This window comes from Gossypium hirsutum, chromosome D01 (assembly GCF_007990345.1).
Source record: "Gossypium hirsutum isolate 1008001.06 chromosome D01, Gossypium_hirsutum_v2.1, whole genome shotgun sequence".
NCBI lineage: Eukaryota > Viridiplantae > Streptophyta > Magnoliopsida > Malvales > Malvaceae > Gossypium > Gossypium hirsutum.
In genome coordinates this window covers 16,589,003-16,612,159 of record NC_053437.1, presented here as the reverse complement: position 1 = coordinate 16,612,159, position 23,157 = coordinate 16,589,003, and the positions used below count along the sequence as shown (strand labels likewise).

General features: G+C 31.9%; 1 protein-coding gene, 1 long non-coding RNA gene and 1 pseudogene across 3 annotated transcripts; 2 read left to right on the top strand and 1 right to left on the bottom strand.

Moving 5' to 3' along the window:
- Nucleotides 1–1,575: 1,575 nt before the first annotated feature.
- LOC107921041 (4-coumarate--CoA ligase-like 5) lies at nt 1,576–11,360 on the bottom strand (annotated as a pseudogene).
- LOC107921042 (uncharacterized) lies at nt 5,635–8,325 on the top strand. 2 transcript variants are annotated; one of them, XR_005909391.1, is made up of 4 exons: nt 5,635–6,147; nt 6,252–6,370; nt 6,626–6,954; nt 7,315–8,325. It is a non-coding gene; the product is annotated as an uncharacterized lncRNA (long non-coding RNA). The 2 variants fall into 2 exon arrangements; XR_005909390.1 differs by having other exon boundaries at nt 5,635–6,370.
- A 3,076-nt stretch (nt 11,361–14,436) lies between the features above and the next one.
- Nucleotides 14,437–16,159, top strand: LOC107921054 (NADH dehydrogenase [ubiquinone] 1 beta subcomplex subunit 2). Its single transcript, XM_016850909.2, has 4 exons — nt 14,437–14,752; nt 15,188–15,233; nt 15,324–15,386; nt 15,936–16,159. Exons 1-3 carry the CDS (start codon nt 14,649–14,651, stop codon nt 15,384–15,386), a joined length of 213 nt encoding a protein of 70 aa, XP_016706398.1. The 5' UTR covers nt 14,437–14,648; the 3' UTR covers nt 15,936–16,159.
- The last annotated feature ends 6,998 nt before the right edge of the window (nt 16,160–23,157 follow it).

Sequence of the window (23,157 nt, the reverse complement as noted above, 5' to 3'; positions counted from 1 at the left end):
AAATTTGTTCGTCGTAAGAGTGCAATTGGCCAACTATTGTCCTTGTTCGTGACAAAAAATCAGTAATTGATTCACCATTCTTCATCATAAAGGTTTCAAAATCACGTCGTAGTGATTGCAATTTCACCACTATAACCTTTGAATCGTCTTAATACTCTTTTTGTAAAATTGACCATGCTTCATTCTATGTGGTTGCTACAGTAATTCGTGAGAAAATAGAGTCATTAACCGCTTGCTGGATAATGAACAATGCCTTAGCATCGTTTTTCTTGGTTTCTTTCAATCTCTTTTCTTCTTCTTCATCCGGTTCAAGTATGTCAGTTAAGACGTACTCGACCAAGTCCCATAGCTCTTGTGATCTGAGCAATGTCTTCACCTTGATGCTCCACCACTCATATTTCTCATTATTGAAAATGGGTATGAGTGGTTGAGAGGAACAAAAATCAGCTGATGCCATTCCAAGGACACCCACTTTATTCTCTCGTGTTTCCCAAAGACTCAAAAAGGTGTTTCTCTCAAATACCCAGTGGACCCAAACCAAACTTTCACTCAATTGCCTAAAAGATCGAACCTTGCTTCAATGCCAAATTTGTTGAAGAAGGAAACGTGAAAGAGACAATTACAATATGCATCAAAGTTATTCTATTATTGATGAACACCGAATTGATAAAACAAAGCATAAATGTCTATATTTATAGGCTTACAAAGAAACTACCTTAAACACAAAAATAGCTAACAATTTATTCAATTAAATTGAAAAATCTGGAACTAACAAAGATTCTATCGAGATATTTGGTCAACTAAACAACCCACTACTTTGAATTAATTCTCAACAGTATATTAATATTATTTTATTCTTTCCATTATTTTTTAAAAAATTAATGAACTTTTTAACGTTATAAATTAGTTCACTTTTCATTAATTAATAAATATATATTTTAAAATTATAAAAATAATAAATTTAAAAAACAAACACAATGTCGTGATAGAGAAACTAAATAATTCGAAATGGCCGAGTACCAATCATGCCATTATTATAATGCAAGGATTTTGTTTTCTGATAATAAGGGATACAAACAGAGGAGGCTTAGAAATTGAGCAAATTTGAATGGTCTATAACATAAAGAATTTTAAACAACATCTCTATAATTTCTTGGTAAAAATAACTTTCCAAACCCTCTTATTTTGAAATTAAGTAAATTAGTTATTTTCAAAAAGATTGGAGTATTTTAATCTTTATCAATTTTGAAAGTGAGCAACTAAGGACAATTAATTATGGTGTAAATATCTTTAGTCAAATTGTACACAATTTTGATTAGTATATAAACAAATTTAGCCTTTAATATTTACATGTTTTGTCAATTTAACCTTAATTTTAAAAAATTCAACAAATTTAACTATTAATATATATTAAATGTCGAAGTTAAATCTGTTAAATCGAAACTACATTAACAGAATATCTAAACTTTGAGAGCTATTATTATATCAATTAAAATTACATAGAATAAAACATTAATGTATAAACACTTTATCAGATTAAACAAAAAGCATAAAGCCGAATGAATGCCATGGACAGAAGGGAATAGCAATGATAACGCTAAACAATTTATCAGATCAATCATTGTCCCACTTAAAATTTATTCCAGACAACCAACAAATATTAAGTGCATTCATACAGTATGTTGTACTTTTTATTAGGAGAATATAAATTCAAATTTTAAAAGATGAAATTATTTAGAAGTACATTGATGAACCAGAGAAACGAAAAACTCCCATCTCCGAAACAAGCAAAGAAGTGAAACTTTACTTTGGAAATGCATTCATCCTATTATTATTATTATTATTATTATTATTATTATTATTATTATTATTATAGAGCTGCAAACGAGATGCCCTCAAATTTTGGAAATTGCAAGCTTGATGAGCTCCCTTCTTAGAATCTTCCCAGATGGATTCTTGGGTATTGAAGTTACAAATGCCACTTTCCGAATTCTCTTGTATGGTGCAACCTGTTTTGTTCATTTCATAGCTTAAGCTAAATGATCATACCCATTCGCAATCTAGGCTTTAAAACACTATGTATGTATGTATGTATGTATGTATGTATGTATGTAATTGCTTACTTGTTTTGCTACAAAATCCATGAGTGCAGTGTCTGATATATTGCTTCCACTGTTTCTAACCACATACGCCATGGGATACTGCCCAACCTCTTCATCCGGAAACCTAATCGCAAATCACATAATATCTCTGAATCTTGAGCAACAAAGGGTGTTTCAAGTGGAAGCAGCTCTATATAAACTTACGGTATGACAGCAGCACCAGAAATCTGTGGGTGAGAAAGTAGCAATGCCTCCAATTCAGCAGGAGGAACCTAAAACAAATATAAACAAAGCCTGTAAATGGTTAACCTGTGATTTTGTATAGAATATATGAAGCAAATTGTGAACTATGCGGTGACCTGATATCCCTTGTATTTGATCAGCTCCTTCAACCTATCAACAACATAGACGTAGCCATCATCATCGATGTAGCAAAGATCACCCGTTTTTAACCATCCTTGTGAATCGAGAGTAGCGGCTGTGGCTTCTGCATTATTCAGATAACCTAAAATACCAGCAGCAGCAGCAGGCCCACCAATCAACAACACACATCTCTAACTTTTCAGGATATCCAAATTTCATGTTAAAATATTACATATATCAATCCTACTATATAATTTTAGAGTTCATTACTGATTGGGGGCCTAGATTAAGAAAAATTATGATTTTTATGGTATAAAATTTAGGAAGCTCTGCATAGGGATGTAAGATTTCATTACTAAATTAGAACATATGATTCAACAACTTTCCTTTGAGCTCATATTAATGTTTAAACTTTGGATAATCCCATATTTTTCTTATGTTATCTTGATAAATTGAAATTTCTGTCCATTTTAATGATTTTGATCCAATTTCGTTAAACATAATAAAGTACTCAAAGCTAATGATTTTGATCCAATTTCATTAAACATTGCACCAAAACAGGCTTTTAGCGGCGTTTTTAGTGGCGTTTGGATAAAAAACGCCACTAAAAATCAAGCATTAGCGGCGCTTTTATAAAAACGCCGCTAAAGGTCGAGCATTAGCGGCGCTTTTTGGAAAACGCAGCTAAAAATAAGCATTACCGGCTTTTTCCAAAAAGCACCGCAAAAAACCTAAGCCAAACGTTTTGAGTTTTTGGGGCCTTTAGCAGCGTTTTTTCAAAAACGCCGCTAATTCTCGGGCCTTTAGCGGCGTTTTTGAATAAGCGCCGCTAATTTTAGGGCCTTTAGCGGTGTTTTTGAATAAGCGCCGCTAATGCTCAGGCCTTTAGCGGCGTTTTGGAAGAAGCGCCGCTAATGCTCGGGCCTTTAGTGGTGTTTTTGAATAAGCGCCGCTAATGCTCGGGCCTTTAGCGGCGTTTTTGAAAAAGCGCCGCTAATGCCCGCTTTTGATATATTCTCAATTATCTCATTCTTTGATATATTCTCAAGTAATGTTTCAATTATATTTTTTTTATTATAAGTTAAAAAATAGATATTTCGTTGTATTTATTATATATTGGTCATATTTACATTTAAATGATAACAAATAATATTTTTTAATACAAAATTTTTTTATTAAAGAGAAGTCCTAACTCCTAACTATTTATTATTATTTTTCAATCACAGTTTATTTAAACTACTTTACTAGAAAAATATATTAAATTATGAGTAAAATAAAATATCATAAAACTTAAATTGTAAAAGATACGATAATATTAATTTTAAAATATTTAATTAATTAACATTATAGTTTAGGGTTTAATATATATGGTTTAGGGTATATGGTTAATTTAGGATTTAAGGCCGGTTTAGGAGTTACAATTTTAAGGTTTATAGATTATGGAATTAGGGATTCTGGTTTAAGGGTTGTAATTTAAGGGTTAGGGGTTAGAGATTAAGAGTTAGTGTTTTAAGGTTTATGAATTTAGTGTCAGGTTAGGGTTTAGATTAATTAGTGTGTTCTAATTTATATTGAATAAGGTGTAGGGGTTAGGGGTTAAGGATTTGGGTTAGGGTTTAGGGTCTAGATTAATTAGTGTTTTTTAATTTATATATTAAATAAGATTTAGGGGTTAGTAGTTAGGGGTTAGGGGTTAGGGGTTAGGGGTTAAAGGTTAGAGGTTAAGAGTTAGTGATTTAGGGTTTAAAGATTTAGGGTCAGGTTAGGGTTTAAGGTTTAGATTAATTAGTATTTTTTTAATTCATATATTAATTAAGTTTTTATATAATTGTAAAATAGGGGTTAAGCGTTTAGGGGTTATGTTTTATGATTCAGGGTTTAGGAGATAGGGGTTAAGGGTTTAGATTAATTGGTATTTTTTAATTTATATATTAAATAATTTCTTATATAATTGTAAAAGAGATAATATTAATTTTAATATATTAAAATTATGATTATAGTTTAAATTATATAAGAGATAATAGATCAATTTTATACATATTAAATGGTTTAGGATTTAAGGTTTACTATAGATTTGTTAAATGATGAAATTTTATACAATTAATTAATGTTTTTATATTTAAAAATATTTAATCTAAATTTAGATTAAATGATTTAAATCATTTGATATATTTAAATATTAGATTTTTGAAAAAATTGATAAATAAATAAATTAATGTAACAAATTAATGTAAAAGATTGACAATAAAAGAGATAATATGAATTTTAATTTAATAAAATTATCATTAATATAGTTTTTTAAAGTTTTTTTTTCATATTTTAAAATTTTTTGTTTTTGTTTTTGTTTTCTTACATAAAAAATTATATAAAAATTTTAAAATTTATCTAATTCTTTTAAATATTACTTAAATTTTCAAAATTTATTTATTTAAATTTGATATGAATTATATAATAATTAAATATAAAATTGTAAGAAAAAGTCAATCATTAGCGGCGTTTATGAGAAAAACGCCGTAAAAGGTAAGCAATAGCGGCGTTTTTATGAAACAAGCCGCAAATACGCATTGAATTTTTCAAACTGTGAAGTTTTACGGTAGAAATTTAATTTTATTTTTAGTGGCGTTTTTTATAAAAACGCCACAAAATTCATTTTACTTAAAAAATTTCGCGCTGATTTTTTCCCATATTTCCCCCTAAAACTCAAAAATGAAAAAACCCCAAATTTCCCCCTAAAATGGAGGCACCAAAGACGATTCATCTTCTTTGATGAGAGTAGCAGTGTGAGGAATGGGAATTCATCTTCTCATTTGTTGAAACCTGAATCTGGAGAGATATTGAATTTTGGTGAGAGTAAGAGAAGTGGGAATGGGAATTTGTTCACAGGAAACTCTCCGTTCGCCGTGGAGAACAAGAAGAGGTCGCCTAATTCAAGAGGGAGCAACGAAGAAGCTATGCTTTCGTTTACTTCAGGTGTAATTTTACCTTCATCTGGTGTGGTGAAATCAAATGGGGTACCGGGGATTCAGATCACTCTGATCTTGAAGCTTTCGTTGTTAAGGAGGCCGATAGTAGTCGAGTCGTAGAGCCTGAAAAGAGGCCTCGAAAACAGGGGAGAAAACCGACTAATGGAAGAGAAGAGCCTCTAAATCATGTTGAAACGAAGCGTCAAAGAAGGGAGAAGCTGGCTTCCTACCTCCACAGAAGACTTGATAACACTAAAAGAGGGAATGGTGGGTGCTCCACCTCGACCTCGAGCCTTCCCTTCATCACTCTAACCTTTACCCGCAAGAACGAGGAAATCATGATAAGGGCAGTCACCCACCCGGGGGAAGTGTCAGGCCAATCGACCATCAGCTGAGGAGAAGAAATATCGAAAAGATTGAACTTCAATTACGCCGCGATTTAGTAGTGATTCGGGGGAAGAGGAGCTTGGTAGCTTGCTCCAGTCCAGTTTTAGAGGTTCAGAAGCCAAAGGCAACTTTCAGACCCTTTGAGTAACCAAAAGCTTTTTGGTGTTTGTGACCCAGTATTTATTTTCTTGGATGATTGATTTTTATTTTGTAGGTGTGATTGCGTTCTATAAATTGGCCGTGGTTAAGGGAATGAGCATGAAAGCACTCATTGCTTACAGATTCATCTTCGCCACTGCTTGTATAACTCCACTTGCTTTCATCTTTGAAAGGTAACTTTCACAATTCCTCATATAATCTGTTTTTTTTTAGTGTATAGGTTTTGATACCAAAATAATTCAAGAACTTAATCTTTGGTCAACCAACATAAACATAGTCAAACATGGTGGACACCATCATACTAGCACCAAACATGCTGCTGTTGGCGATCAAGTCTTAGGCTCCTTGTTGGCTTTAGCTTCTTGCCTAACATTTGCAATTTGGTACATAATTCATGTAAGTTTTTTTTATATAATCATTTTTATTAGGTGCATTCAGTATGTGCATTAAAAGTGAATCTAATTGTTGGATATACTCGGACTAGAAAATGAATTCGATTTAGAGGAATTAATCAAATTAAGCTTACGTCTCAAACTAATCGAGTATGTTTAAATTATTCTTGTTATGTTTGCGCATTATTCTTTCTTTTTTTTTTCCTTTTGCAGGTTTCTTATTTTTGTTACTTTTCTCATTTCCATTCTTATTTTGCAGCCTGCAGCGTGTTGTAAATCGTTAAGACAAGAAAAGCATTGATCTCCAATGGGGTGGATTGAAGAAAATATGAAATCAACTCATATTAGACAAATTCTCTCTCAAGCCATCAGCCTCGGTGCGTTTCCACTTTTCTCTTAATTCTTTAAAATCCTTTTATACTTCAAAAAATTCCATCGGATAATGATTGAAATTTTTAGTTTAAATCTCGTTAAGGAATGGTTATTTCATCGGCACTGATAATATGGAAAGGATTGATTTGCATTATTGGGAGCGAGTCGCCGGTGGTGGTTGTGCTATCTGGGAGTATGAAACCCGGTTTCAAACGAGTGAGCCAATTTTTTACACGTATCTAAAATTAAGTGTTTAAAAATTTTGCGCTTTGATTTGTGATAGTCATATAAATTTAAATTTGCCAAATGTTGAACTGCTTGAACGACAAGTGACAGAAGGTTCTCATGTTCTGATGTAAAAAATCTCTAGAAAGTAGAAACAAATAGTTTTGATAAGGTTAACACCATGGTCAACTCTAACAGTCTTGTTCATGAGCTGTGTACTAGTGGTTGACCATTTTATTTCTGAAATTTATATAGGTGTTATGGCTGTAAATTATTTGAATTAACGGGTCCCCGCCTGGTTATTCTGTATGCTGGATTTAGTACATTGCATGTTTGGTTATGCTTTGTCAGGTTCATGAGCAGCGAGATAGTAAAGAAGCTGATATACTCACTAAAGGTAGCATATCCTTGATATCAAGCTAGTTGAATGTGAGCAAATACAAGTTGTGGTTTGTTTGTTTGTTTTCAACGAACTTTAAACTTTTTATTATCAATCATGAAAATATTTTCTGACTATTAAAATCTCTTTCCCCACCAATGAAGTGGAGAGTGGACACTTCCAAATAGTTTTGTTTGTTTACTTGTGGAATGGTCTTAAATACATTCCAAGTTCTTCTCATTTTTTCATATGTGTGTGTGTGTGTGGTTGATCATTCTTTAAATATCTTCATATGTACAGCTACTGCTTGAGTATGCTAACCTTTTTAATTTTTTGACTGGACATATTCATTAGGAGACGTTAATCTCTACGATGACAGAATGTTGTACACATCTAGTAATCGTTGGTTGCAACAAAAATACATCATGGGCAGAGTTGTTGGGTAAATCAAACACCTATATATTTCTCAAAGTGTTAACAAATTCTAGAAGTGAAAACATTTGTAAAACACTCTGATTAGGAATTTCTTGCATCACCATTTGTGCTGTATGCTTTGAGTTTCAAGTTCATCACACTTCAATAGTAAAATTACTCTTCTGTTTTATTATTTGTTGTATTTTTAATTGTATATATCTTCTCTGAACTAATGTTTTATGTTTTCTGCATGGCAAAAAGGATCCCATAACGTTCACTTATGCTTACTTGAGGTTTGTTCTAAATTTTTCAAAAAATTGGGCTGCCCAGAAAAAAAAAACTTGAAATAGGTTTACTTAGTACTAGTTAAATCGGGCTTGATTTTAGATAAATCTAATTATTATCTTTAAGCATGATATGTTCTAATACTTTGATTTAACCTGTTGATGTATGTATTCTGACTATGGAATATCATGTTCAAATATTCTACAAAGAAGCTAATTAGGAGATTCTGCAATTGTTGATGGTAATTGGAATTTAAGAATATAGGCTTAAGGGTTTAATTGGAATTTAAGCATGATATGTTCTAATATTTTAAATTTATATTGATGAATACTTTCCACCTATATTGACTTAAGTGAGTAGATATATCAGTAGTGTACTTTTTTTATTCCACAAACAATCTTAAAAAGTTGAGATATATTTTTTAGATGTATTTTTAATAATTTACTATAACATTATAAGACACCTAATTTACTATAACATTATAAAACTATCTTAAAAAGTTGAATTGATTTACGTATCTTTGCCATGTTCACTATGGTTTGAATAGATTAAGTTACTCTTATTTTCTTGCAGAGCATGTAGGAGCCAAATTTGCGGTTCAAATTCGAAGCCATGCTCAAAAGTTTTTCTCTAAGGCTCATTGCTTTGAGTTCATTACAAGATTTCCTTGATTAAGTAAATGTATTATATCTTTTATTACCAAGATTTACTTGATTAAGAAAATGCATTGTATATTTTATTACCTTGCATATGTATTATTTATTTTAGTTTTGATTCTAAATTTGTATTTTTACTTAAGTGGTCTAACTTTTGGATTTTAATTGTGTTATTAATTTATTATTTTAAATTCTAAATTTAAATTCATTAATTGTTATATTTATATTTAGTTTTAAAGTTAAAATTTTCGTAGAAAATTTAATTTAAATAATATTTTTTATTTATCCTTAAAACATAATATAATATTTATCATAGAAATAAATATTATTTGAAAAAAAATTATTTTTTTAAAAGATATATTTTTAGCGGCGTTTGTGTTAAAAGCGCCGCTAAAGGTCTATTCTATAGTGGCGTTTGTGGGAAAAAGCACCGCTAAAGCTCAATATCTTTAGCGGCGTTTGTGGGGAAGCGCCGCTAAAGGTCTTGGTCTTTAGTGGCGTTTGTGGGAAAGCGCCGCTAAATGTCATGGTCTTTAGCGGCGTTTGTGGGAAAAGCGCCGCTAAAGTTAGCAACGCTGTCATTAGCGGCGCTTCTCAAAGCGCCGTAAATACTTTTAGTGGCGCTAAAAAACGCCGCTAAAGGCCAAAAAAGCACCGCTAAAAGCCTGTTTTGGTGTAGTGAAACTATAATGAAATAATAAAAATTAGGGTAAATTATACTTACGAATACTAAATTATTAATAAATTCAGATTTTAATTATTAAAATTAAAAATTTATAAAAAGACCATTAGATAGTTATATTATACTATTAAATATATTATACTTGTGTGTCAAACTGGCCGTTAAGAAGGTAATGACTAAAAGGATAGCTTTAAAATAATTTAATGATTATAGCATTTTGTAATTTTAATATTAATAATTTACTCATATGCTGGTTGAAATTGAAATGGTTAAATGGTTAGCAAAATATATACTTTAAATAAAATAATTATCAAATATTAGATGTGACAGCAATGCATTTTTTAAGTGGATTTCGTGTTCTTGTTTATTCTTTTTATAAAATAATTAATTAATTGCAAAGATCTTTCTCCTTGGGTTAAAAATAACTGCCAAAAATAAAACCAAAGCAAAGATCTTTGCAATCGACATACTTGAATATACGCAATATGGGGACACACTCAGTGTCTTCACCTAAAAGGGCGTCAAATTGATTGATCATCAAATTACGTACCTTTCATAATGGAGGGACCCCTTACCCAAAGCTCCCCTTTCTGATTGACCTCCAAGGCCATACCAGTTGTAGGGTCTACAATTTTGGCTTCCAAGTTGGGCGATAGCAACCCCCACTGCCATACTTGAGACACTCCTCCGGCGTTTCCATTGATGCGCCAAACCCTGTCGATTCTGTCATCGCGTACCCTTGCCGAATATAAATGCTTGGAAACTTTTCCCTAAACCTATTTATCAAATCCTTGCTCAACGGAGCGCCACCGCACACTATTGATTGCAACGAACTCAAATCGTACTTCTTTCGTATCACATCAGCTTCCTTCACCATTACCAAGAGTATAGGTGGCACCAGGGGGAGGCAAGTGACACGGTACTTCTCTACTGCCGACAGCATTTCCTTCATGTCGAACTTTGATAAAATAACTACTTTTGATCCTTGCGTGAGTTTCCCGATGGCAAAAGCTCCGAAGCCGTAGATGTGGAACATGGGAACGGCGCAGATATGGGTTTGCTCCCCTTTCTCTGGATTGCTCAAATGTGAAAAACTTTGCGTTAGAGCCATGAGGTTTCTGTGAGATGATATTACTCCCTTGCTGGCACCCGTCGTGCCCGAGGAATAGAGTAGAGTCGCCGCGTCATCTTGGTACACTCGATCCTTGACTCGGATCTTGTCCTTTGTTTCCTTCTTTAACATTTCACTAATAGTAGTAACTATTTTGACTTGGCCTGTTTTTTCGGTCGCCACTTGCTCGTCGAGAAGTACGATGGGGAGAGGTGATCCAGCCAATTTTGGGACGACTTGAGCGGTGGTGAAGACGAGGACGGGCTTTGAATCAGCCATTTGTACCGCGAATTCACGAGACGTGTTGAGGGGGTTGCTAGTGGTTATAATAGCTCCAAGAGACATCACAGAGAGGCAAACAATGGGTAAGAAGATGGAGTTTGGTGCGATGATGATGACGACGTTGCCTTTCTGAATACCCAACTCGGACAGACACGTGGAAACGGAGTCAACTGATTGCCAAAGTTGGGAAAAGGAGAGGTGGCGACCGGTAACGGCGTCGATGAAGGCGGTTTTGCCATGGTGAGGGTAAGAGGAGATAAAAGTAGTGATGTCAAGGGCGTGGTTGGATGGAAGTGGAAAGGGAACGCGTTTGCTGTAGAAAGTAGAATTGGAAGAACAAAACCCACTCCTGGGATCGATTCTTAAGCTGCTAATTTCAGCCATAATAATGGTTTGGGGTTTTATTCTCTCTCACTAACCTTCTTCCTCTGCCACTTCCTTTCTCGCATTTTTATGTAGATTAAGAGCAGTACCCTGTGATCACTTGCAAGCTGCCTATCGTGGTATCCCTAGCATAATGTCAACTTCCGCTATTAATAATTACATTTATTATCAATTTGTTATTTTTTAGTTAAATTTTATCCTCAATCCTTGAAAATTGAGTTGAATTATTTTTCCTAATGATAATATTGACGAAAATATTAATTTTTTAATAATGTTAATGTTAAAAATACATGTTTACTTTAATAATTCAATATCTACTATTATTATTGTCTGATTTTAAAAACTAAAACTAATAATTAATTAACATGTGTAATATATTGAAAATACGTGTTTACTTTAATTAAAATGACACGATATTATTTATTGCAATATTAGCATAACAATAATTGTATTATAAAATGTACAACAAAACTAATAATCTTTTATACACTTTGTTTTTTTATAAAAAGATATAAAAAGGAATATAAGTTAATATAAGTCTTTTTATAATTAAATTTATATAAATTTTTATAATTAAATTTATATATTGTTTGAATTATAAATTTAAATATTATAAAATTAATGTTAATTATGTAAATAAAAAATTAATATCATTTGAGAAAATGAAAAATTTTAGGATTAAGAACCTCCCCTTGAGTACGTACATAACATTATATAAGATGTGACAGCTTTAGCAATGAATGCATTTTCTAAGTGGATTTGGTGCAATTATTTCCCATTATTTCGCTAGGCAAATCTTCTTTTCAATATTTTTGGGTTTGAAAAATTTATCCACAAAGCTGACAAAAGCGATATTAAATAATAATTCTATACGTCAGGGCCATGTTTGCCACGCATACCCTATTTCTAATTTTTTATCATCAGCAATAAAGATGTCCAGATTCTTTTATTCAGCCCTTGGGATGTGCCCCATCAAATATATCAATCTCTAGTTTCCAAACTTCTATTAAAATCAAATGAATTGATTTGATTCAGTTAATCAATTTTTTTTTTTTGAATGTCAGTTGAAAGTGTTTTAAAATTTCGGTTAACGGTTAATTCGATTTGAAATCGAGTAATTAAATAAATTTAATAAATAATATTATATATTATATGTATTAATCTATTGTTAATTCGATTAATTCAGTCAAATAAACATTATCAATTTATTTATTTTAATATATTTTTATATTTTTTAACAAAAAAACATATAAATTTCTGTTAACCGATCAAATTACCCAAAATATTTTAGTATGGTTAATTTTTTTTGAAAAAAATTCGGTACAATTAATGGTTAAACGATTAAAAAGTTTGATTAATTTAGTTAATACTAGTTCAATTCGATTAACCGTTTAAACACGCCTAATCTTAGGTCTAGTAGTGAAGGCAGCGAACCCATTTTGGTGTTCTTATGTTTTCCTTGTTAGAGTTTGAAATATATTTAATTGTTAGATTTAGGTATCAAAATGGATGTAAAAGATAAAAGTATCAAAGTGAATCTAATTGCTTAATTTAGAAGTAAAAAAATATTATTTTTATTTACTTTTTGTTAAAATTTGAAGAAAAGTTATACATTTATCCTTGATTTGGCTACATATTTCTCATCTACTTTGATTTACCTATCAATATTCAAATATACATACATTTTCTACTTATATGACAATGAAATGACTTTGTGAAGATTGAAAAAGGTGGTGGTAAAGAAATTAATCATAAGTAGTCAGACTTTGGGAGCAATCTGCTTAGCTTTACATCCATTATAAGGTATCATTTCTAACATATCGGTGGAGCAGACTCGGACACATTGAGTACACTCAATACATGTATCATAAATTTTTACTGAATGTAACATGGGATCTATAAATTTTTAAACATCATAAAATTTCAATCTAGTAAAATTGTAAATAAATATAGTTAAACACTAGATAAATTAACGATTTACCAAAAAAATTCTAATCAATTTCCTTCGGGATCAACTCATAAGAAAGGACCAAGATACTTTGATTTCTAACATTTTCGAAAACATGATGCAAATTCTAAAATATTGTACATGCAATTGGACCAAAGAGTGCAATTGCGTTATAAGGTCGCAATTGAACAGACCACAAAAGTTCAAATTGACATAACATAAAACCTATTAGTCCGAAAGCCCCGTGGAGAGCAAAAAATATCCACAGACCACCTAATTGGCACCAACAAGCAAAATCTCCTTGTGCTTTAGGACCCCATAGTAACAACAAAGAATGTGCTAAACTATTAGAAGGGGTAGAAACTGCGGCGGTTAAGAAATTGCAACCTTCCAATAGGAGTTGGCCAATCCATGAGTATACTATGAAGTTACAAAGGTTGTACCTGTAAACCAACCCCCTAAAACGAAATAGGCATAGGGAAAGAGCAATAGGGCGGACCAACCTACAAAAACGAAACGGTCCTTACGTAACCAGTCATACATAATATCAAATAAATCATTTTCATCTTTGGTAAATTTACCAAGAGCGACAGTTGTATTTAAATTAAAACATAACGAAGGAGACAAGAATAAAAAATAACCATTAGAAATATTTAAATTAAAGTGTGTTTATATATAATAAATAAATTAAAATCATTAAAATTATATGTATATTAATTAATGAAATATAAAATAAAAAGTATATATTTGGTAAATAAAAATTAAAATAAAATAAAAATCTAAATTAAATAATTAAAACTATATTTGTGATAATTAATAATAATTTAAAATATATAAATTATGTTAAAATTAAAACAAATAAATATTAAAAAACAATCTACAATTTTTAAGAATTAAATAAACTAAACTACAAGTGAAAGGGGTGAAATGAATTTTGTTTTCTTCTGCTTTAGTGAAATGGGGAGGTCCTCTATTATAAAAATTTGATTAAATTAATATTTTATTGTTATTAAATAAATCAATTTAGTCCTTATACTATTAAAAAGAATTAAATAAAACTAAATTGGAGTAGATTTAACATATACTATTTTAAAAAAAATATCATTTATTATTTAACATAGTTAATATTTTTAAAAATTTTATGGTTCTGTAATTGAAATATTCGGTTTAGAATTGAATTACAATTGAAAAAAATAAATTTAGACCATTTTTTGTACATTGAATGTTAAATCTATTTGATACTTTTTAATAATATAGGACTAAATTGATTCAATTAATAATAGAAGATCTAATCCCTATAATACATCAACTCTCAGATACTTTAACTGAAATAATTACAATGTGTCGGATCTATGGATCAATGGCTTGGGCTTAGCCGATTTCGTGAAAAAGAAACCAGCACATATGGGAACCAGGCCTTCAGTTGGTCAAATTCGCATCCAACTGTTCAGGATCGGTTTAAATCTAAGCGACCGGCAAGTGATTAATCCACCTTCGAACACTTGGGAACATTTCTGGTGTTTAGGGTTTGGTTACAGGGAGAGATGGGAGGAGGCCATGGAGGGAGTACAACTTACAAAGGTCTAACTTTGCATCATCCAAAGCGATGGCATGTTGTCACCGGAAAAGGCTTGTGTGCTGTTATGTGGTAATTTTTATTTTTCCTTTTTGTTTGAATTAATCGTTATCCTGATTTGTTACCAATCTGACTTTATTGGATTTTGTTTATCGAGTGATTCTGTTGCCCTAAGAATTTCAATTAGCATATCTGTAAAAAGAATTCATGGATACGCCTTGAAAGTGGAAATTTAATTTATAAAAAATTGGGGGTTTAGTTTGAAAGATGTGCAGTGAAGGCTTGAATTTGGATCAAATTAGTTGATGCTCGAAGGGTTTTATGTTTTAGTATTGTTGTCTGCAAGCTTTTCCATTAACGATCATGGATACTGATGGCTGCGTACATTGTCACTGTAGTATCCTTGTGATTCATAGATGAGATAAGTCAGGTTGCTTGCAAACATTAATAAAGATTAGATTGCAATGCTGACCGATTTTTTGAAGTTTCTTGAATCTGGTGTTTCAGGTTTTGGGTCTTGTACAGGGCTAAGCAAGATGGTCCTGTTGTATTGGTAAGAAGTTCCTTTTTTCAGCTGCCTTCATAATCAATCCTTATCTGAAGTAACTTGCTTTCATTCCCGGACTGACTTTGTCACTCTTAGGGTTGGCGACACCCTTGGGAGGGCCATGATGGTCATTCTCACGGTCATGGAGATAAGCATTAGGTACAGTTTTTCTTTCTGCTTAGTATGATTTGTTGAATTTTGATTTTGCATATTTTGCATTTATAAGAGGTTAAACGAACACAACTAGGAGGGAGGTCATTTATTCTTGATGCTTGAAAACTTGATTCTTTTTACTCTACTAGGAGTTGCTATGAAACTCCAATTCATTGTTACTTTATTTATGCCTATATATTTTGTGCTCTAAGTCTACATAACTTTAAGGAATTATGGCCTGTCTCTGTCATAATGGCATGTAATTGATTTCATTTGCATTTGTATGCACAAGGTTCAAGGATTGATGCAATAAAAGAGGAGAGAAAAACCGAGAACTAGCATTATTGTTAGATATTTTTTCCTTGATTTTTCTATTCGCCTATCCTTGTTACTTTGTTAGGAGGCCTTAGGATTTTAGCATTCATTTGCTTTGCCGGTATTTTTTAATTCTTCTGTTGCTAATTTCATTGGTGCTTTTAGTTTATGTTTGGATATATTTTTATTCATGTCCTAAGAGTGCAGAGTGACATGAAAGAAACTTGTTTTCCATTTCAGTGACTCCCGGATTGTGTTTAGGCGCAGGAAGATTATCTGATTACAGGTTTGCTGTTGCAGATGTTATTCCACAAATGTCTTTTGTTAATTTCTTCGGTTTCAATAAAGTGATTGTGAAGGAAGATTGTAAGCATAATGAGGTGAAATATGAAACTCCATTTCAACATCATTGTTTTTGCTGTTTTTAAGCATGGATTTTTCTGAATGAATGTGTTGTTTGTGCACCCCTTTGTTCAGCTGAATGTAGATTTAGGCTAAGTTGAAGTATTCTTGATACTAGTCTATAGCATACTGGATACTAATTGAATTTTAAAATTCTCAATGAGCAGCATGTCAACCACAAATGAGATCATTTAATTTGAAAAACGCTATACACGTCAAATTTCTTTTTTTTTTAGAGGGTGGACACAAAAGACATATCAATTAAAGTTTTATTTGACGCATTAGCTAAAGCAAAGTAGAATCTAATACCATATTAAAGAAGCGGATTTAATTGATGCTAAAAGTGCTGAAGACTGAACTAGAGGATCTGAAGGATGCACAGCGCATGCAAGCAATCTTATTTGGTGTCCAACTTGCTGAATATTTGCTTAGATCATGTGCAAGTGTCTCAGTCTGCCCGTTAGCAAGGCTAGCCCAGGCACGGCGATAAGTTCGAAACAGTGCAAACACGAGAAAAATGAGCCAGAGGTTGTCGGAATGACTTGGAAGACTTTTAGTTCATTCCCCACTTATTCTTTTTTGTTCTCTCTTGTGCTTGAGCGAATATACTTCCATGTCCTACCAAATTCTTTCTCGTTGCCTTAGGTTTCTTGTTGTAGAAAATAAGCCTACTTGTTGAGCATGTGGCTGGAGCTAAAGTCTCGTTCCATGACACAAGCTTCTAATGAATTGAGCGTCTCAAGTAGTCATCATGTCCAACCTACTTGTTGAGCATGACAAAGGCAGACTACCATTCTAAAAATTTGCATTCTAATCAATATTTAAATAATAGAAGCAGGTAGTGAAGAACCGAAAACCTTCCTCACGAACAATAGATGACAATAGGTTTTGTTCATCTCTTTAACCACTTTCTTTAGATTTGAATTTTCCCTCTAACCATACAAGTCCAGGGAGGGTGCCTATTTTTTTCTTCTAGATAGTTTAGAGTTCCTGTTTTGTTATAAGATTCTTAATTTGTTTTCGGTTCACAAGATTTTCTAATTGCAATAAACTAAAATACCTACGTGAAAATGATAGTCCACGGTTTAGTTACATAACTAACCTAAATACAATTATTCTAATTTTTGTAACTACAACCTTGATAACATTACCTAATAACAATTACATAATTCATCATCATCCATTTAGATGTATTTCAATAACATGCAAAAGATCTTAGAATATTGTTCTAATTTTAGGTACCACAACCTTGACAAAATTACATAATAACAACTATATAATTCATCAACATTCATTTACATATATTTTTTATAACATGCAAAAGATCCTAGAATGTCACCCCCTATCAATCGAATCCATACACAGAAAAGAGAGTTTCAAATGATCTAATCCATGTAAATAACTAAATCAATGTGGGTGATACCAATGTTGGAAAACATGGAATGTGTGCATCCTGAAATTTTAAATTTTTTTTTATGTATCTAGGATCAACTCAGATAGTTAAAAACAATAGAATATCAATCATCTAGTGTCATGGGGATAGATTAGTCTGACAAAGCGCACGACCTTAAGCGATCCATTTGTTTCAAATCCGCCTAAGTCAGTCTTACTCTCAAAAGTAAGAATTTACAAAGGAAATTCTCTAGGGCACTAAAATAAAGATGAAGCATACTCGAAAGGAAAAGAAGCTACGAACAAATAGAAAAGTCACAGAAAAGTAATGCATATCAAGTGTTTGAGTAAATGCTTTCTAACTGTTCCTATTACTTTGAAGGAATATAATTGAGTGATTACAAATGAGAGAGAATGTCTCTATTTATAGTTGAGCCCCCCAAATCCAACGATCAATTTAAATTACATCGACAGTCGAGATCAAAGCCTATTTACAAGATAAGAGTCCTAAGATATTTAAACTCTATACAATCTTATCCCTTAGGATTACGAATATTAACCATGACAACTCAAGTTTTGTTGGAGTGTTCCACTAGGCCATCAAGACTTCAAGTAGAAGGGTTTCTTCATACGTTCCACGAATCAAGCCAATTCAAATTGATCAAATGAGCCCCATTTAATCAGTTGATCTTCATGAGACATTTTGTGTGCATTTGTCATGAGCTTCGATCTGTAGCCCGTGACACTAGTACCTAGTTGTGTTCTTCTATGCTTTAACAAGTTGGAGAAGTTGATTTGTTATTGAACTTGAACTGTTCGTGGGAAACTGCACTTCTTTATGGAAAGGGCCATACCTTGAGCTACATATATGCAAATCTAGTGATTCAAAAATCATTGCAAAATGGACTTGAATATCTACAATTTTGGCACAAGAATCACCCCAAAAGGTGGTCTGAAGGTTTCGAAAAGTCAAGTCCAATTGACCCTTGTGAAACCCAACGATTAATCTTGAACTTTCGAAGAGGACTCGACGATCTACAATTTCAACACAAGAATCACCCCAAAATGTGGTCAGATGGTCTCAGGCAGTCAAGCCAAAGTTACCCTTACGAAACCCAACAGTTAATCTTGAACTTCCTATAGGGAATTACACTACCTTACGAAAATGATCATATCTCGAGCTATAGGACACAAAATCAAGAAATTCAAAAACCTTTTCAAAGAGAACTAGAAGGTCTAAAATTTAAGTAGTAGAATCACCCCAAAAAGTGTTGGGATCTAGTGTATTTAGTGTAGCAATTATGTTTATGTACTTGTAATTTTTCGAACAAATTGATCAATAAAACTATTATTTTCTTTAATATATTTTATATATTGCCCTCAACGATTTTTACATACAAAGCAAAATGAAAACAAATATTGCTCATTGATTATTTAGCGTTTAACTCACACTAAGTTGCATTATGTGGTCGGATCGTAATACAAGAAGATATCTTGTATTAATAGATAATCTAAATAAGTCCTTAGTCTAATTGAAATTGAGCAAGTCAGTTAAAAGAATACTATGTCATCTATCAAGTCTAAACGAGGAGATATCCCGTCTTAGGCATAAGAGCGGATGACTCCTAGAAGATAGAGATATATGTGACTGATTGGACTGATAGTACATCGAACAAGACTCAAGTAAAATAAATCCTAAATCCGTTTATTGAGTTGTTAACTTGTGACGTTCATAATTTGGTTTACCTAAATTTTGAGTAAGTGACGAACTATGTGTACACGACTCTTATACTTTGATGTATTGATAGCTTGAGTTCAATTGGTAAGAGAGCCAAAAGCTGGTACTTGGGTATTTGACTTCTGCATGACATAACTTCACTTGCAATAGTGAAATTCATAGTCCAATAAAAGATAAATGATATCATCTTATCGACATTACATAATCGATGAAAAGTAATGTGGCCATGGGTCATTTTTCTTAAGATGAATTATTTAATTGCTATGTGTTAGTAATTGGCATTTCATGAAGGAAGATCAAGGGTGGAGCTAAGGGGCTGGAAGGGGGAACTCATTCATGGCACTTTAGCGGAATGACTCCATAGCTAAATAATGTTGTAATTAATAGACGTAGGTTCAAGCCTTGATTATAAATTATTTGATCTCTAATTTATATGTTTAATAAGTCCCTCTACTAGCTCGATATAACCTTGATGGTTTGCTTTAATTGATGAAATGAGAAATTGTGAATAACTCTATGGCTAAATAATGTTTTTATTAATAGACGTAGGGTCGGAACTTAATTACAAATTATTTGAGCTCTAACTTTATGTGTCCAATCGGTCCCTCCCCTAGCTCGATATAACCTTGATGGTTTGCATTAATTGATGAAATGAAAAATTGTGAAACAATGAAGAGAAATAGGTTGCATGTATCACTATCCATAATGAATGTGTTTTTCATTATAAACAAAAGATTACTCGAGAATTAAATTAATTTCTTCTAATAATTATTTAATTTGTAATTAAATAATTAAAATTCGAAGTGGAGATTAAATTAATTAAGTCATTGTAGTTTCATGAGAACAAGTTAATTAAATTAATTTGCTCATAGATTCTAATATGGTAAAGTCATTATGATTTTAACGAAAATAGAATTGGGTTGAGGAAATAACTTAATTAATTTAATTAATTAAATGAATATCAAGATTGAATAAATTATATGAGTTGATTTAAAGACTAGATAACACATAGAATTGACTCAATACATGAGGAAGCCTAATAGGCCCGATTTAAAGGGAAGGGGCAGCAAACCCTTAGTCTTAAAGAGGGATGTCACCGCCCCTTGTAACACACCCCTAGTAGTAGTCATGTTTTCCTATTAAAATATCACTATTCGACTATTTCTTATTTATTAAGACTTTTGGTATTTTCTCTATAAATAGAGACTAAGGGCTAGGTCAAATAACATACTTCTTTACATCGACATTCTATCAAAATATAGTTATTTTAAGAGTAAATTCTATATTTTGAAAAAATTGAACATTGGCTTCTAGCCCTAAAGTTTCACTAAAAGTTTTCATCGATTTGCAAATAGAGCCCACTGTCGAAACCGTTTTTTTATTTGAAAAACGGGGATCGACTTTGAAAATGAAAATGGGAGTCGCCACCGATCTTTTATTGAGGTGTGATCAGTTCACCATTAAAAATTATTTTGGTCTGCGAAATTTCAGAAAACAAGTTCGGGAGTCGGTTACGCACGAGGAAGAGTTAGCACCCTCGTAACACCCAAAATTGGTACCAAATTGATTGTTTAATATCTTAGGGTCGAAATTTTGAAAAGATTTTAAAATACGATCATTTGAAGTTTAAATTTGAATAAATCAAATTGAATAATAAGACGCACTCATCTCGAAGAAATAAATTGCCACACTCAGTGAGTTATGGTGCAACAATTCAATCGTCAAAATTAAGTATGTCTTTTTAATTTGTAAATTTTAAAATTCATGTATTTTGAAAAGGTTATTTGGTCATTTAAGTCAAACGAGAAATCAGAATCCAGTAAGTTAGGGTTCAATTTCTCGAAATTCCTAAACATCAAACATTGCCTTTATTTTAAAATCGAGATAACAAAATGCCATATCTAGTAAGTTAGGATCCAACATTTTGAAGTTTCAAAAGCTTTGTTTTAAAATTGTATGGTTTTACCAAAATAAACACTTGGCTATTCAAAATCATCGAGAAGAATTGAAAGTCAGTAAGTTAGGGCACAATTCTTTCAATAACTATGAGCACCAAACTTTTTTGAAAATTATGAAATAAAAGGATTGTAGTGCTTTAATAAAATACAATTTTTTTACAAAAGAAGCATGATTGAATAGCAATACATAATATAAAAGATAAATAGCAACCCAAACCTACACTAAGAAGTAACAGGCAAGATAGGTGAATACAAATAGCAATAATAATTTAAATATTCTACAAACACCAAGATTAATAATTAAGCATCAAATAAATCGATAATCAATCTGCTAAAAACATACCTCAAAACAATGAAAAGGAAAAAAATTGTAATCAATATATCCATTATACAAAAATTCAAAGATAAATTACATACATGACTTCAAAATAAACTCAAAAAGATATTAAATAGTTAATATTTGGAACAAATTAGGAATAGGTTTAAAGTAAGCAATATTTATTAATTAAACATGATAATACATATAAAAATAATAATGATACATACATACTAATATATAAAAAAGTAAGTAAAATATATTACAAAATTTTAAAAGAAATTAATTACATATAAATAAAATTGATTTGAAAGACATATGCAAATAGATTAAAAAATACTTAAAATTAATTGGGCAATTTACCAATAAAAGCCCTTTTTTTTCAAAAATTACTGAAATGGGTCCATTATTTAATTATTTATCGGAATGGTCCTTTTTCTGCGAAATCGTGTCGACGTCAGCGCGATGTCAGGGTACGCGTCAGGAAATCGCGTCTACGTCAGCAACTCGCGCTGACATGGACGCAATTTCGACCCGCGCGTGAACAGTACCCAACGGTAAAAAATTTGACTTTTGCCCCCCCAACGGTAAAAAAAAACTATAAATACCCCCACCCCTTTTTATTTTTTCACAAACAAATCCTCTCTCATATTTCCTCTCAATTCCTCTCAATTTCCTTCCAAAATTCTCTCAAATCCATATTTAATTTCAATTTCCTTTCAATTTCCGTTTTTAAAATAATTTTAAATTTTTTTTATATTTTTATAAATCATAAAAATTTGTACGATTTCATCAATGGCCGGATCATTGACTCGTCTTGATAGGCAGCACATATCGGTGGAACAAATGACAATGGTAAGTGTTAAATTTAATTTTTAAATATTATTTAAGAAATTTTTATTTATGCATTTTTAGATAATTATTAATTTTTGATTTTTATAAAGGTCTGCCCAATCTAGCAATTGGGAGGCGGTGTGCTACGAGCTTTTGGGCGCTATTCCGGAGAAAATGGAGGGAGGTAAGGTCGAGATGGGCTGGTTACGTGACACATTCCCTGATCTGGATGAAGATTCAACCGAAATTGAAAGAATCCGATATGCTCGGGCATACATTCTTCAATTAATTGGAGGTTATCTGATGCCCGACACGTCACAGAGCCGCGTACATTTAAGATGGCTGCTAAAACTCGTTGATTTTAGAGTAGCCGGTGAATTGAGTTGGGGGTCTGTTGTCTTGGCAACATTATATCGAGAGATGTGCGGGTGACGCGACCGAGAAGAGCAAACATCGGAGGTTGCCTGTCACTACTGCAGTCATGGGCACAGTTCCGCTTTCCATTTCTACGTCCTCGAGTGAACCACCCATATACATTCCCACTCATAACGAGGTAAATTTTATTATATTACATTTTACAATTATTATGTAGATTTTTAAAAATAAAAGTATGCTAAAAATTTATTTAATTAGGTGGAACCATCCGGCAAGTTATGCTCGATTACTGTCCTCTCTTGAAGATATACGGCTTCTATTGGACCAACGGTCGGAAGCAGAAGTAAGTATTATTGCAAATAGATATTTCCATACATTCGCTATTCGATTGATATTTAGTATTTAGTATTTAGTATTATGTATATAACTAATATTTCTATCATGTTC